Here is a 16995-nt window from a genome sequence, read left to right on the forward strand (position 1 = left end):
TGTAAGCTGGGCGATGGAACGGACCCCGAGCGGGAGTTCGAGGCCTGGGGTCTTCAGTGAGGAGAGGAGAAAAGGACAGACTCGGGTAAAGTGTTTGGCCAATCACTGAGGGTGGTCCCATTCAGAGTTCGGAGGACATCGACTGGAGGAAGCGGGACCTGGTTCTGTGAGAGCTCCAACGATGTGTGCATGAACTGGTTAATAATAATGGCGCCTTTTTCTTTTTTTTAAGACCGTTAAACAGTTCTTATTTTGTTCCTTTACTATCTACATAGTCAAAGTAAGAGTTATAAAGTGTAATCATTTAATCGCATATGGTGTACTGTCCGTTATTTGGCATGGTGGGGTACATCACACAGCATCTACACAAACTTGATTACCCAGTTTGGTGGGGCTGAAGGCTGCTCCCCCTAGACGAAAGCGAGCTGAGCGAGCCTGAGGCTTACCAGGGGGCTACAGCTGTATTTTAAAAATATATAGATTTTATGGGATTTTTATGTTTTTGTCTCACGTTGATACTCAAACCACCGAACAAGTCACTTGAAGCCCAAGCAAAATGGAGGGTAAAGAATATAGTGTCCTTTATAATGAGCTAACTTGAATAAAGGAGCTTTAATGCAAGTATATAAGATCTGCTGAGACCACTTGATGCTGTTAGAACTGGTGATGAGATAATAGAATATTGAGAATAAGTACAGCAATTGGAGTTGTTGGATTAGGCTCTAAATCACTATTTTTCTTGTGGTTTAAATTTCTTGGTGCTTATAAAGAATAAACTCTTCTTGGGCTTCCAACTGTGTACAGATATTGATTATAATCAATGTTTCACTGACAAACTCTGCCATCTTCATCAGGGCTGATTCCTGGGCATGTCTAGTCCGGAGGTATTTATATCCCCGTAGTCTGACCCTCCAATCAGGTTAGACCTCACCCAATCAGGTTTTTGCTTCCCCACCTTGTTTACAATTGAATTCCAGTTCTTTCAATGGCTTCCTTAATCAGGCAGTCCCAAAAGCCATTGGCACGTTCACAGTAGTTTTATGCCATCAAAGTCAATCTTACGGCCATTGCGAATGCAGTGTTCTACCACTTCTAACACCACATCCTGTGCTCCTTGCTGCTCCAGATAGGAGGCATGGTGGAAACTGGCGTCAAGAAGCACAGGAAGTGAATCCATTTGGGCTACCCAGAGAAATCAGCGATAGCAGAACATTGCATTAGCAATGGCCATGAGATTGACTTTGATGGCACAAAACTATTGTGCTGTGCCAGTGGCTTTTGGGACTGCCTGATGAGTGAACCCATTGAGTTAAAACTAGAGGAAAAGAATTTTAAGAAAGTCCAAGGTCTCGCTCTAAGTAAGATCTGGAATTTGATTGTAAACAAGGTGGGAGAACAGAAATCTGATTGGAAGTGGACTCTAACCAATCAAGAGGGATGGACTAAGGGGGTAAAAATACCACTGATGAAGATGGCAGGGCTTGTCATCAAAACGTCAGTTATAATTGATACCTGTATCTGGCTGAAAGCCCAAGAAGAGTTTCTTCGTCATATACGCTGGGAAAGCACTAGATCCTTTTTCTTCATGCTTGCTTATTTAGTCATAGTCATAGTCATAGTCATACTTTATTAATCCCAGGGGAAATTGGTTTTCGTTACAGTTGCTCCATAAATAATAAATAGTAATAGAACCATAAATAGTTAAATAGTAATATGTAAATTATGCCAGTAAATTATGATATAAGTCCAGGACCAGCCTATTGGCTCAGGATGTCTGACCCTCCAAGGGAGGAGTTGTAAAGTTTCATAGCCACAGGCAGGAATGACTTCCTATGACGCTCAGTGCTGCATCTCAGTGGAATGAGTCTCTGGCTGAATGTACTCCTGTGCCCACCCAGTACATTATTTAGTGGATGGGAGACATTGACCAAGATGGCATGCAACTTAGACAGCATCCTCTTTTCAGACACCACCGTGAGAGAGTCCCGTTCCATCCCCACAACATCACTGGCCTTACGAATGAGTTTGTTGATTCTGTTGGTGTCTGCCACCCTCAGCCTGCTGCCCCAGCACACAACAGCAAACATGATAGCACTGGCCACCACAGACTCGTAGAACATCCTCAGCATCGTCCGACAGATGTTAAAGGACCTCAGTCTCCTCAGGAAACAGAGACGGCTCTGACCCTTCTTGTAGACAGCCTCAGTGTCCTTTGACCAGTCCAGTTTATTGTCAATTTGTATCCCCAGGTATTTGTAATCCTCCACCATGTCCACACTGACCCCCTGGATGGAAACAGGGGTCACCGGTACCTTAGATCTCCTCAGATCTACCACCAGCTCCTTAGTCTTTTTCAGATTAAGCTGCAGATAATTCTGCTCACACCATGTGACAAAGTTTCCTACCGTAGCCCTGTACTCAGCCTCATCTCCCTTGCTGATGATTCCAACTATGGCAGAGTCATCTGAAAACTTCTGAAGATGACAAGACTCTGTGCAGTAGTTGAAGTCCGCGGTGTAAATGGTGAAAAGAAAGGGAGACAAGACAGTCCCCTGTGGAGCCCCAGTGCTGCTGATCACTCTGTCGGACACACAGTGTTGCAAGCACACGTACTGTGGTCTGCCAGTCAGGTAATCAAGAGTCCATGATACCAGGGAAGCATCCACCTGCATCGCTGTCAGCTTCTCCCCCAGCAGAGCAGGGCGGATGGTGTTGAATGCACTGGAGAAGTCAAAAAACATGACCCTCAGAGTGCTCGCTGGCTTGTCCAGGTGGGCATAGACACGGTTCAGCAGGAAGACGATGGCATCCTCAACTCCTAGTCGGGGCTGGTAGGTGAACTGGAGGGGATCTAAGTGTGGCCTGACCATAGGTCGGAGCAGCTCCAGAACAAGTCTCTCCAGGGTCTTCATGATGTGGGAGGTCAATGCCACCGGTCTGTAGTTATTGAGGCCGCTGGGGCACGGTATCTTCGGCACAGGGACGAGGCAGGACATCTTCCACAGTACAGGAACCCTCCGGGGCCTCAGGCTCAGGTTGAATACATGGCAAAGTACTCCACATAGCTGAGGGGCACAGGCTTTGAGCACCCTGGTACTGACACCATCCGGTCCTGCAGCCTTGCTTGGGTTGAGACGTTTCAGCTGTCTTCTCACCTGTAGAGCTGTGAAGCTCACCGTGGTGGTATTGTGTGGGGAAGGGGTATAGTCATGAGAGCAGGGTGGGGGACTGTGAGGAAGGGTAGGAGGAGAGAGTGGAATATGTGTTGGCTGGGGGCCGACAACAGATGGCTCATGTGTGGGATGGGCAGGGGCCACACTGTCAAATCTGTTAAAGAACAGGTTAAGTTCATTGGCCCTGTCCACACTGCCTTCCGTTCCTCTGTTGCTATTTGCTACAATCATGATATATTATATATATGAAGGATCATAGGTCAAAAGTCAAGGATCAACATTATTTGTCATATACATTTACTTGTATTAGGAATTTGCTGCGGTGTGCTGGTGTGATATGCAACAAAATAAAACAGCATTTAACAATTATAAAGAAAAAGAGGATATAAGAAATAAATAATTATACATAAATAAAAAATCCTCATAGTTATAGGTTATATGGTGAAATTTAAAGACCTAGTTCTGTGCTGTACATTTCTATGAATCAATGATATGAAATGAAAAAGAAATTTACTTTTTAGAAATTCTAATAACAAGGTGTCCTCATAATTTGAATGTTCAATTTCTGGATTGCAAAGAAGCACTATTAAGCTTGCCATGTTGTTGAAGGAATAATTGAGCCTACATGTTCTCAAGCAAATTCATAAACAGCATGATTATTGTAAAATATTGTTTGTGCCAAGCAAATAGGAAATCCTCCAGCAATTCACAACTCAATGAGTATTAATCCCCTGAATTTGGAGGCACTGCATAAATTATTAATGTGTAATGGTAATATAACATTTTGTTTTCCAGCAAAATCATTCCTTCACCATGCTGTAAAGAACAAAATCATTAAAGTACAAGGTAGTTCATCCAGTTGGTCCTATCTATGATGACTCCCTGCAGAGGGAGTCTGTCAGCTCCAGTTCTCTGGCTCTGCAAATTATTTTTTCTCAGCTGCTGAACCAAACTCCACTTGAAAGCTCTCGTTGACTTGGACTTCATGACTCCTTCAGGCAATGAATCTCAGACTTGGTCACTCTCTGGAGATAAGAAAAGATTCCTCACATACTCCTTTATTTTTTTTTTGCCTCAAATTATAAATCAGTTCTTTCGGCTATTTAACCTACTACTAACCAGAATATTTTCTTTCTATTTAGGACAAATGTCCATATTGGTATCACCTGGAGACTTCTCTGAATCATCACCAATGAAATAACATCTTGCCCTAAGTCAGGAGACCAAGATAGGTTCTCCATATTCTAGATGTGATCTCATTGGTACTTGCACAGTTGCAGTAAGACTCTCCTATATTTATAGCCTTACCCCATTGAATTAGGAGCCAATATTGCATTAGCCTTCTCTCTTACTTGCTTCCACGTGTGTGCTAGCTCCCTGTGTTCTATGCAGAAGGATCTTTCAATTCCTTTTGCATGTTACCTCTATTCTCCATCAGATATTTTTTTGTTCTTCTTTCTGAATGGCTAACTTGTCCCCCACATTATACTCCACTTATGCCCATTCATGACCAATTTGTAAATAGGTGACAGTCTCCATGGAACCTACCATCCCAGCAACACACACAAAATGCTGGAGGAACACAGTAGGCCAGGCAGCATCTATGGAAAAGTGTACAGTCAACATTTTGGGCCAAGCCCCTTCAACAAGATTCTGAGTTCTTGGTCTGCTGAGTTCCTCCAGCATTTGGAGTGTGTTGCTTGTATTTCAAACATTTGCAGATTTTCTCTTGTTTCTGATTGGATTGCTACACTACAAAATCTCTTCCAGGGATGCCTACCCTTTGATGGGAGTTCAGTGGAACCCTCTTTCACTGCTCCCCCTCTGTGATTTCTGTGACCCTTGGCCTGCTGAGTTCCTCCAGTGTGTTGCTTGTATTTCCAGCACCTGCAGGTTTCCTCTAGTTTCCATCTTACCCTTCCACTTATTTTTGTCTCATTCACAAATTTGTTAATTCTATATCCACTTACTTACATCAAGTAAGCAGTTGTGGTCTCGTCACTAATCTCCATGGCCTTCCTGTGGTCACAATTTTCCATTCAGAAAATGACCCCTTTTCTCTCTTGCTGCTTCCAACCTATTAGTCTATCCTCCATTCATGCCAATATATTATAACCAACAACCTGTTGAGATTCCGCAGATGCTGGAAATACAGAGCAACACGCAAGATACTGGAGAAACTCTTCAGGTCAGGCAGCATCAATGGAGGGGAATAGACAATCAATATTTTTGGTGAGGCTCTTCATTTCTGTCCAAAACATCGATTGTTTATACCTTGTTTTTTTTTCGTGGCTTAATGTTTTGCGAGGAACCTTGTATGTTATCCAGTCAAGTATGGGACACAATATATTTTAAGTAATCATTCAAGAAATTATAGGTCACAGCCTTGAATAATTAAAAAAAGCATTATTTGGAGATACAGCACAGTAACAGGCTCTTCCAGCCCAATGAGCCTGCACTGTCTAATTATACCCATGGGACCAATTAGCCTACCAACCTGTATGCCTTTGGAATGTGGGAGGAAACCGGAGCACCTAGAGGAAACCCACACAGTTACATGAAGAATGTACTAACTCCTTACATGCAGCGGCAGAAATTTAACCAGGATGCTGGCGCTGTAAAACGATGTGCTAACCACTAAAACGATGGCACCATATAAAATATATCATATAGGTAAGCTTAACAAATTTGTTTTCCCCATTCTCTCTCCTGTCTCCGGGCTTTGGGCCTCATTATAATGGTGGCAGAAAACTCCATTATCTCACCAGCAAAGAGACATCTGCCTGCCCTTGGGCATATGGGAAGTTAAGAATTACTAATCAAATGCATCTGTAAAGCTAAAACTAATCAGAGAGGTAAAGGCTCTCTATAATAAAGATAGAAATAGTATGATGATTTGGTAAAGAAATAAATGACTGGAATAACTTGGAAGAAGAATGGTTAATGTATAATTTCAATGATTGGTGTAATAACTGTAGGTGAGGGAATCAATTAGACAGAGAGGATGTTTAGGTGAAAAAGTCGTCAACAAAGTGAGCTGTAAAGGAACCATGAACAGAGAGATCAGTAGGTCTATGAAATGGAAATATCTTTGAAGTAAGCAACTAAAACTCTTTTTGTAAATAGGCTCTTCTTAAAAGGATTTTAGGAAAGATAAATTATGAGGCCTTTTCTGTGAAATAAGCCTTTGAAGCAGGCAGACTGTGGTGTATAAAGATGATACATTCCAGAAGTTGTTGAAGAGCTTGAAAGATAGAGAAAGCTAATTTTCTGATTGTATAAACTACCTGCTCAGCAAAAAAAATCATTTCCATGCAATTCGCCATTAAATGCAGTGTGCATATATGAAGTAAGTCACTGAAAATTTAGGAGAGTGAAGAAAACTTGATGTAAAACACTGGTGATTTAACCTGAAGATCACTAGGATCAGAAGGTAGATATAGTCTTGGAGTTAGTGCCTGGAAAAATGGTTTGGAATAAAGAGGAAAGGAGATCATTTGATAATTATGTGACATGCTATGTTCCTGATTCATTTAGCTCCACAATTAAGGTCACAAAGTCTGCTTTCCCTACAATGTAGCTCTGACAGTGTAGATTACTTCTGAAGAAATCAATATGGAAATGAAGACTTCAAACATAAATTCAGCCATTATTCTGCATAGACATATGTTCTTCTATTTGCTCTAATTCCCAATCTCAAGGCAACGTACTCTATGTGCACTAAACTAGGAATGTCAGTTGTTAACCAGAAATAAACTCTATGCAGAAAAATTCAGGCTTGTAGAAACACCGCTACATACACAATATGCAAATCCTGGAACATGATACAAACAGCACCACTGGATATCTTCGTCGGAAAGACTGCAGTGGCTTAGCATCACTTTCATGAGAGAAGTTGAAAAATGGAGATGTGTGGATTAGTAGGTTTGCAGATGATAATAAGATCGGTGGAGTTGTGGGTAGTGTCGAAAACTGGCAAAGAATCCAGCATGATATAGATCAGTTGTAAATTTGGACAGAGAAGGGATAGCCAAAAACACTGAAAATCTTTGGGTTCCCTGAACCATATACATCTCCCATTATCTTTATGTCATAATTCATACCTGTCCTTTCAGCTGTCTCTCGACGCTTAGGTCTACATTGCACTCCCTAAATCTCTTGGTTGTCTTCCTGACTTCCTCTGACATCCACATTCAAACCTAGTTTTAAGTCAATCATCTTTACAGCACCTATTTTTTTAAAGTGAAGATTAGCTTTATTTGTCATACATACACCAAAACATACAGTGTAGTGTAGTGGTCACCAACCCGTCGATCGCAATCGACCAGTCGATCGCAATCGACCAGTCGATCTTTGAGACTTTCCTAGTAGATCCCAAAAAAAATCAAAAATAAATACACAAATACTGTTGTAAAGTGAGCATTATAAAAATAAGTAATACTAATTAGGATAGTAGTAATACAGCAATACTTCCACTACTGAAAGCTGTTTGTAAAGAGAGATTGTTTCCGGGTTGCGGGGTTTTAGTTCTGTTCTTTCTGCCCAGTGCGCATGTGTAGCTCCCCCCGCCATGCACCGCATTTTCAGCGTAGCTTGTGCTGCATCAAAGTGACCAATCAGATTAGATAAGAGTACAGACTATCGCAAACATCAATATATGAAACTTGCTCATGGTATCCTTATAGAATGGCACAGACGCCATGAAAGAAGGCAAAAACGTACAAATTCCATCCAGAATGGGAAGAGGAATTTCTATTTACCTTGGTGAAAGACAAGTGTGTATGTATGTTGTGACACCAAACACAAGCACTGTCTAAAAGAGGGAATCTGGAGCGGCACCACAACACCAACCACCAGGAATTTAAAGACACCTACCCCCCAAAGAGCACAATTTGTGCGCCAGGAAAGTTGAGAATCTGAAATCTGGGTTAAAGGCCCAGCAATCGTTTTTCACAACACATGCTGCTCTAAATAAGACTGCTATTGAAGCATCATTTCTTGTAAGTCACCTTTTGGCTAAACACAAGAAGCCTTTTACAGATGGCAATTCATTCAAGGAAACAATGTCCATTAGCGCACAGACTGTTTTTAATGACTTTAAAAACAAAAGTGACATCACAACCGCAATACGTAATATACCGCTTGGCCCTGCAACAGTGACAAGGAGGGTAGAGTCACTGTCAGAGTTCGTGGATCGACTTGTCATTCTGTGAATATTTTTCACTGCAGTTCGATGAATCCATAAGACCATAAGACAAAGGAGCAGAAGTTGGCCATTTGGCCCATCGAGTCTGCTCCGCCATTTTATCATGAGCTAATCCATTCTCCCATTTAGTCCCACTGCCCTGTCTTCTCACCATAACCTTTGATGCCCTGGCTACTCAGATACCTATCAATCTCTGCCTTAAATACACCCAATGACTTGGCCTCCACTGCTGCCCGTGGCAACAAATTCCATAGATTCACCACCCTCTGGCAAAAAAAAATTTCTTTGCATTTCTGTTCTGAATAGGCACCCTTCAATCCTTAAGTCATGCCCTCTTGTACTAGACTTCCCCATCATGGGAAACAGCTTTGCCACATCCACTCTGTCCATGCCTTTCAACATTCGAAATGTTTCTATGAGGTCTCCCCTCATTCTTCTAGACTCCAAGGAATACAGAGAGAAAAAAAAATCCCTGGATGTAATGCAAACAGCTCAGCTTGTTGTATTTGTCAGAATGGCTTTCTAGGATTTTACAACAAAGGAGGACTTCCTCACTCTTTTGCAATTAAAGGATAGAATGAGAGGTGAGGATATTTACATTGAGTTTAAAAAATATGTCCGTGAAAATGAGGTCCCCATTCATAAACTGGTGGCAATTACTGCTGATGGGGCCCCAGCAATGCATGGTGTGTGTGTTGGTTTTATAGCACTAAAAGTCAGTGCCTACTTCGGGTCAACTTATCTATGTGAAACTGCATTTTCACAGATGAAATTTGTTAAATCTAAGTACAGGAGCTGTCTTACTGACAGACACCTCACAAACTGTCTCAGACTGGCTGTCTGCAGTTATGAGCCACATTTCAGGGAACTGGCAGAAAGTATTCAGCCCCAGTCATCACACTGAGTGCAACAGTCAATTTTTATTCATTTATTTTTTGTGTTGAAATAAAATCAAATAATGAAACTTAGAATTAAAGGTGTGAAGTATTGTAATATTCTTAAAGAAAGATAGCTATGGCCTGCTTGATATGCTAGTTACAATGTTTTCTTGTTTGAATTAATTTGAAAGTTTGATAAATGTATTTTGTGTAATTCAAATACAATTAGCCCAAATAAAAGGCCTCAAATTGGAAGTACAATCTGAGGTGTTTTTTCTCTGACTGATTTAGTAGGTAGATCTTGCCTTTCACTAAGGTCGAGGTAGGGGATCTTGGGCTTTAAAAGGTTAGTGACCACTAGTGTAGTGCATTGTTTGGATCAGATCAAATCAGTGAGGAATGTGCCAGGCAGCCTACAAGAGTTGCCACACTTCTGGCACCAACGAAGCATGCCCGCAACTCACTAACCCTAAGTGTAATTGCACATCTTTGGAATGTGGGAGGAAACCAGAGCACCCGGAGGAAACTCATGCGGTCATGGGGAGAATGTATCATCTCCTGAGGGAGAGTGGTGGGAATTGAATCTCAGTTGGCACTGTAAAGTAATGCTCTAACTGCTACACCACTGTGCTATCCCTGTTGTGAGGTAATGTCTAATTTTGAGTGATCTTATATTGAGTTCATTCTAGAAATAGATTAATATACAAGTATTTGTTGAGCACCTGACATTCTAAACTCTCTTAATGATGGTCAAGCCACACAATGGCATCTTAAAATGTCTAGAATTAATCAATTTTGTCAATTCAATGTAAATACTGGTATGTCATGTCACAAGAACTCATGTTTCCTTCATTATATATGCTTGACAAATGCATGTGGATAAATGAAAAATGGTTGCAATTGTCTAGGCAAGGAAGATGTTAATAATTCAGAAGCAAAAACTGATCCAATCTGACAAATGGATTACTCATGTAAGTTGCCTTACCTCTGTAGCTGAAAATAAAAAAAAAAGCTTTTCACTGCTCTTATTTGCTTCCTGGTGTTCGTTGAAAAATGTGCTGAGATTCTCATCATTACCTTCCAATGTTAGAGAAACCGTTAATGTCAGATCCTTACCTTTCTTTGATCCATAAATAATATTACAGAAGCCTAACCTTTCTATTACCCTATTCTTCCCAATACTGCAATAGAAGTGAAAATAGTGTGTGTGCGTGTTAATGAAAATAAAATCCCCTCAGAGCAAGGAAAAGAAAGAAGCAAGCTTTATCTCTGAACTCTGCAGGGCGCATGGGCCTATTAATATGTAACAGATTTCCTTCGGGATTTATGCAATAAATTCAAAAAAAAAAGGAGAACAGCATGGAGATACGTACTACACATCCGGAAATGGTGCCAGAGCACAAGGTACCTTACCGATGGCTGCTGAAATTTTAAGATAAAGCAGGATTGGCTCTCTAGTTGCATTCACAACTATGATACATAAATACACAAAAGCAAGTTAACAGGTTATTTGTTGTTTGATTTGTTGCTTCACTGTGATAGCTCACCTTGTGCACAACTGCAGAAGTACTCGCCAACTATATCCACGCAAGTTGCTCCATTTTTGCAGGGATCAGAAGCACATTCATCAATGTCTGTTGAGCAGTTCTTGTCTGGCAGGAAAGAAAATGAAACATTGGAACTATAAATCATGTTGATCAGGAACAGGCAGCTAATGCTGCTTTGTGGTTCGAGTGGCATTACTGTAATCTAGCTTTACAAGTCCATGAAATGTCTGTCCATTAGGTGAGATACATTCCAAGTCAATGCACTCTCTCATTTATGCTGTCTGCTCTTTCAAATGTGCTGGAAATCTGTGGAGGCTATTAAACTTGTTAGATACCTTTTAGTGACAGGTAAGTTACAATATGAGAATAAGCTGGCCAGAAGCATTAAAATGGACTATAAAGCCTTCTTTGGACACAGAGAAAGAAAAAGGTGAGTGAAGACAAACACGCTTGTCCATTGCAGACAAATTGGACAACAAGTACAAATTTGTAAACAAGTACTTTGTGACGATCTTCATGGAAAAAGACAGCTAAAATAAAACTGCCGGAAACATCAGTTAAACACAAGTCCATACAGAATGAGAAACTGGAGGAAATTATTATTTGTTCATAGTACTGAGAAAATGTTAATATTCAAAGCTGATAAATCTCAGGAAGCCAATAACCTAACATCCGGACATTTGAATGAGAAAGCTAGAGAAAGTGGATGCATTTGTTTTATCTTCCAAGATTCTAGACTTATGCTTTTTGACTGGTGGGTGGTAAACATGACCCTACTATTTAAGAAAGGAGCAGGACAGAAAACAGTGAGCTACTTACCTGTGAGATTAGTGTCACTTATAGGAAAATGCAAGAATCTTTTAATGAAGATTATAAACACAGAGCACTTGCAAAAGAATAATAGGAGTGATCAAAGAGTTAGCACAAACTTACAAAAGGAAATTCACATTTATCTTCTGCTTGTAGTTCTTTGAGGTTGTGACTGGTGTCAGGGGAATCCAATGGATGTGGTATATTTGGCTTTTCAGAAGGCTGTTGATGAGATTATTTAACTAGGTTAGAACTCATAGATTTTGGGAGTAATATATTGGCATGACATGAAAAAGAAAAGGTTAACAGATGGAAAACAAAGAGTGGGAATAAAGGAATGTTTGTCTTGTGCACATGGGGATTGGTGCTTGGGCCTCAGGATCCAAATCAGCAATCTGGTTGAGGGAACTAAATATCATATTTCCGAGTTTACAAAACTAAGTAGGATTGTCAGGGAGAAGAGGATGTAAGGAGGCTTCAAGGGCAAGCAAGAACGTGGTAGACATGACATTGTGTGCAAGAATGTGAGGTCAATCACATTGGTGAACTGTGATAGCTGCAGCAAGGCAAGGGTTAAGGTAATGTCCAGACAAGAATGGTTCTGAGATAGTGTGCAGTCAGCCCAGTTAATAGAGGTTTTTGAAGAGCATAGCTCTACTTTGTACAGCAGTGGACCAGAGCCATCTAGCACACCAAGAAAAGATAAGGATGCACTCCAAGGATTCTAGGGTGACACCTAACATTGATCAATTACTTTACTAGTTCAACAATATTGTTGGCCTTTCACCTGGAGATTCTGTTGGTTATTAATACCTGTGTTCTTTTAGTGTGATTAGTGATTGATTATATAAATAAGGATTGGAATATCAACAAGGTTACTAAATGGTCAATATTTGTATCCAACTAGTCAATTACTATATAAAAAAATGCCATTTTTTTGTTTGAAATTCAGAACAGTTAAATGATGGGTCCATACTGTTCTCCTGAAGCTTGACTGGGGAATGAGTGCAAGCTTTTAAGAATCCAGTGGTGAAAACAGCAACCATTAAACCAATATGGTCAGATATTAGGGAAGTTTAATTTTCAATGAGGTGTTCTTGAGCATGAGCTCTGAAAACTAACATGTGATTAAAGTAGTTAAGGACAAGGGCTAATGGTATTTTGACTCTTATTACAAGAGGGTTTTATGAATGTAGAAGCAAAGATGACTTACTGTAAACATACAGTATATAGGGTAAGGCTGTACCTTGAGTATAGATTTAATTACCTTAGAAAGGATGAACTTGATATAGAGGACATGTAGCAAAAACCCATCAGACTAGTTTCTGGAATGGCAGGTTTGTGTATATGAAGAGAGATTGAGCAGACTGGTCCTGTTTAGGATAATGAGAAGCTATCTGACTGAAACAGAGAATTCTGAAATGGACTGTCAAGGATGAAGTTTTAGCTGAAGTGACTGAAAGTCTAGTTACAACTGAAATGAGAAATTTATTTGAAAAATCTTTGGAGTATTTTTACTCTTGTTTTGGTTCAGTCTAGGAGTTAATCGAAACAGAGATCAATAGATTATTTGATATTGTGGGATACAAGGTAGATGTAGGGAAATGGCTCTGAGTGGATGGGCAAACATGATCTTGATGAATGACTAAGCAAGTCCCCGGGGATATTGACTATTCTTTCACCTATGTTTTCCGTTCTTAAGTTACTTGAAGAGTTAAACCACTTTGAACTCAAAGGGAGATTTTGTCCTCAATGCCCCTGATTTCCATTTTAACTGATATTCGTAAACTGATTTTCTCCAGAAGTTGGAAAATACACAAAAATACATGAAAAAATATTGGGACTATACCTTCATAATACTGTAATGGATAGCATGAAAAGTACATAAGACTAATTAGAGAGAACAATTACTAAAAGTGAAGAGAGAAGCAAACAGGATTTGTTATTCATAGGAATGAGGGTATACGCTTATTTTTTTAATTTAATAAATTTAAGCGACAAATTCATTTCTAAGTGTGTTCATCTGTTGGGCCTTTGTAAGCCAGGGTCAGTCTGTATAAAGTGTATTTTTAACTTTAATAATTGGTTTATAGGATAAGGCCAGGTGGCAGTGAATCATCTTTCAATACCCTTACAGTCCTTATGGACAAAGAAGTGCGACATGGGAGGGAGTTCCATGTTTTAGTACCAGGAAAAATAAAGGTCTGGTGGTATATTATAAAGTCAGCCTGGTGGGCACAAAGCAATTAACAACAAACCACTCATATTTATATTGTTTATCTTTATGCTGCTCAGAGTTGTTTCTGACTCTTTGCATGTATTTATACATATACTCATGCTTCTACACGTTATGCATTCATTTTACTTCGACACAATCAAAATGAACAAAAATATCCAAATTAGACACATATAAGGGAAAAATATGATGAATTCGGAGTCAACTATGGTTTGGTGGGGGAAATATCAAAGCAAAAGAGAAGGTATGTAATTCTATTGTGGACCACGTCTTTGTAATCCCGTTGGACAAGGCCACCTTGGGGCTCCTCACACCTGTAGTGACAGGTACAGAATCAAGGAGGCAACTCTGCTGACCTGAGGCAAGATGGACTCCAGAGGTCCAGTCTGATTGGAGGCAGGACACTGAGAATGTTATGCCCAGAAAACACCATAGGATACTTTAACAATAATTAAAGTCACAAACCTGGCTGAACATTTCTTAAAACTACAGAGGCAATATAATAGATCTGAAGTGTTACTCACATTCAGGTATATTAAATGTCTGTTAAATTTGAAATAAATATTAAAAACATAATATTTATAATAATAAAAATGTGAAACCAAATTTTTAAAACAGAGCTTCTCCTCTGCTTACTAACTGAAGTCTCACAATGACCTTGAACTCACTGGGGACTAATACTCTATGATGGGTCTAACCTGGTGCAAGATCCGAGGGACCATTAGAATTAATGGTGGGGAACCTCAGCCAGACTGGGTTCTGACGAGAATTGTATACTTGAGCAGCAGATGCATAGAACTGTTGAATTTAATGAGGTTTAGCTGGCTAAATACTGAGGTTCCAGTTTGGGATTTAAGCAACAGCAAACAAGAAATCCGATTAGCAAACTTTCCAACATGCTTCCATGAGTTTCCTTACCTTGAACTTAGTTTTATTGGACTCAATCCCTCCAGGTGTAAGTCTTAAAAATAAAGAACTAGACTGCTTAATCTAACATGCGTCACATCCTGAAGGCTGATGTGGAAACGGACCTGGAGAAACTGGATTTCTTTTTTAACAAGGGCTTGCATGTGAATATTTGAGCAAGCCAGGGTTAGTTCTGCTGACTTTAGTTGTACATTAATTTTATTACACTGAACCAAGAGTAAGAGCCATCATGCCTCTGAAGCACTCAGCTGACCAGTCTGAATGTACGTTGTTCAGAACCAACATGTCCACGATCTATCAGCGGACCACCATATTCAGGAAAGCGATTAAATTAACCAGGGTAATTTGAAATGAGAAGAAATGTTAGTTCAGAATCAGTATGATTGCAGCTAAGGAACTCAAAAGGCTTGTGTTGCCTATGGACTCCCAAATAATGGTGGTACTGCAGGGCCAACATTAAGCAGAAAATTCAATGTAATTTATGTGGGGCAAGGGACGTCAGTTATCATGAGTGATTTTCATCAAAAGTAGTAGTCACGATGGAAAGGAATGATTTCTGGAGTATGCAGTAGGCCTTTAGATACAGCATTCTGAGAAGCCAATTAGCAAACAGGCTATCCTAGATAGGACATTGTGCAACAAGAAAGGCTCTGGTAACAATCTTGTAAGGTTGGACAAGAATGACCATAATATGATCATTCACTAAGATCAAGTTTGAAGTAATTTGATCTAAAACTGGAGTCCTAACTCTAAACAAGCAAAACTGTGAAGGCTTAACAACTGAGTTGGCTGTGATAGGTCGGAGAGCTTCATTAGCAGGCATGATAGTGGATAGAAACTGCAGCATTGTACAGTCCATCTGGTGTAAACCACAAAAGGAAACATAATCAAACCATGCCTAACAAAAGAAGCTGAGGATGTAGAGCTTTCAGAGGATTGGAAACAGTTAGCTTGTCCTGATCCAAACACATTGACACCACGACTAAGGAAGCTCACTAATGCCCCACTTCCTCAGAAGGCTAAAGAAATCTGGAATGTACCCTTCACTATTCAGCACTTTTATCAATGCACCACAGAAAGCATTCTATCCAGATCCATCACAGCATGGTGTGGCAACTGCCCTGCCTAGGACTTCAAGAAACGGTAGAGAGTTGTGGACACAGCTCAGCATAATCATGGAAACCAGCCTCCCCTCCATGAACTCAATCTATACTTCTCACTACCTCACTAAAGCAGCCAGCATAATGAAATACCCTACCTGCTCTGGATATACTTGCATATTCTCCCTGCAATAAGACAGAAGATACTAAAAGCCTGAAAGCATGTATCACCAGGGTCAAGGACATCTTCTATCCTGCTGTTACGTGACCATTAAATGGTTCACTAATATGGTAAGATGGACTCTTGACCTCACAGTCTACTTCATTATGATCTTGTACTTTATTGTCCAGCAGCATTGCACTTTCTCTGTAACTCTAATACTTTATTCTGCGTTCTATTATTGTTTTACCTTGTACTACCTCAATGCACTGTTATAATGGTATGCAAGACAAGTTTTCCATTGTACCTCAGTACATGTGACAATAATAAACCAACCTAACAAGGAGATTTGAGTTCAGGACCAAAATATGTTGCCACACTTGTGTGTAATCTTGTGAGAATGTACTTGTGACAAAAGAATGCAGTCTTGAACCTTACCTAAGAAAGGAAAGTGTGCCAAACTAGACCAATTTCCAGATTTGGGGACCAATGCACTTGAAGAGATTAGCTCATCTTGGATTGAGTTCAGACAATGAGAGGAGATCTAATTGATGCAACACACTTTTTGTTTGCAGGTCCCAAGGATGAGAGACTGGGGGCAGGGAGGTGTGCTGGGTTTGCTCTCTGGAATATCAGAGGTGACACTGCTCATCAAAACTGGTCTAAATGGTCTTAACTGAGAGGCCAAGCAATCCATGTGAATGCTCTATCCCAAAATAAATCAGCAGCAGAGTGCACTAAGGAAAAGTATTGGAGATCGTCTCAGAGGGCTTGTTCAGAGGCTGGACTTGTCCATCTCTCCCCTTCATCAGTAACCAGGAAGCAGATTAAGGACATGGGTGTGTAAAGTTGTTTTTTTTCTCTAAAGATTAGTGCTATTTGTCAAGTGTACATTGAAACATGCTGTGAAATGCATCATTTGCATCAACAACCAACACAGTCTGAGGATGGACTTGGG

General features: G+C 40.2%; 1 protein-coding gene across 1 annotated transcript in view; it reads right to left on the bottom strand.

Moving 5' to 3' along the window:
- LOC134357346 (protein eyes shut homolog) overlaps positions 1-16995 on the bottom strand; it is a 352502-nt gene that overhangs the window by 125487 nt on the left and 210020 nt on the right. The window contains exon 3 of the mRNA XM_063068797.1: positions 10805-10909. Coding sequence (XP_062924867.1) covers positions 10805-10909 — 105 coding nt within the window. The remainder of the gene's footprint in view (positions 1-10804; positions 10910-16995) is intronic.

The sequence above is a fragment of the Mobula hypostoma genome, chromosome 2 (assembly GCF_963921235.1).
Source record: "Mobula hypostoma chromosome 2, sMobHyp1.1, whole genome shotgun sequence".
Lineage (NCBI taxonomy): Eukaryota > Metazoa > Chordata > Chondrichthyes > Myliobatiformes > Myliobatidae > Mobula > Mobula hypostoma.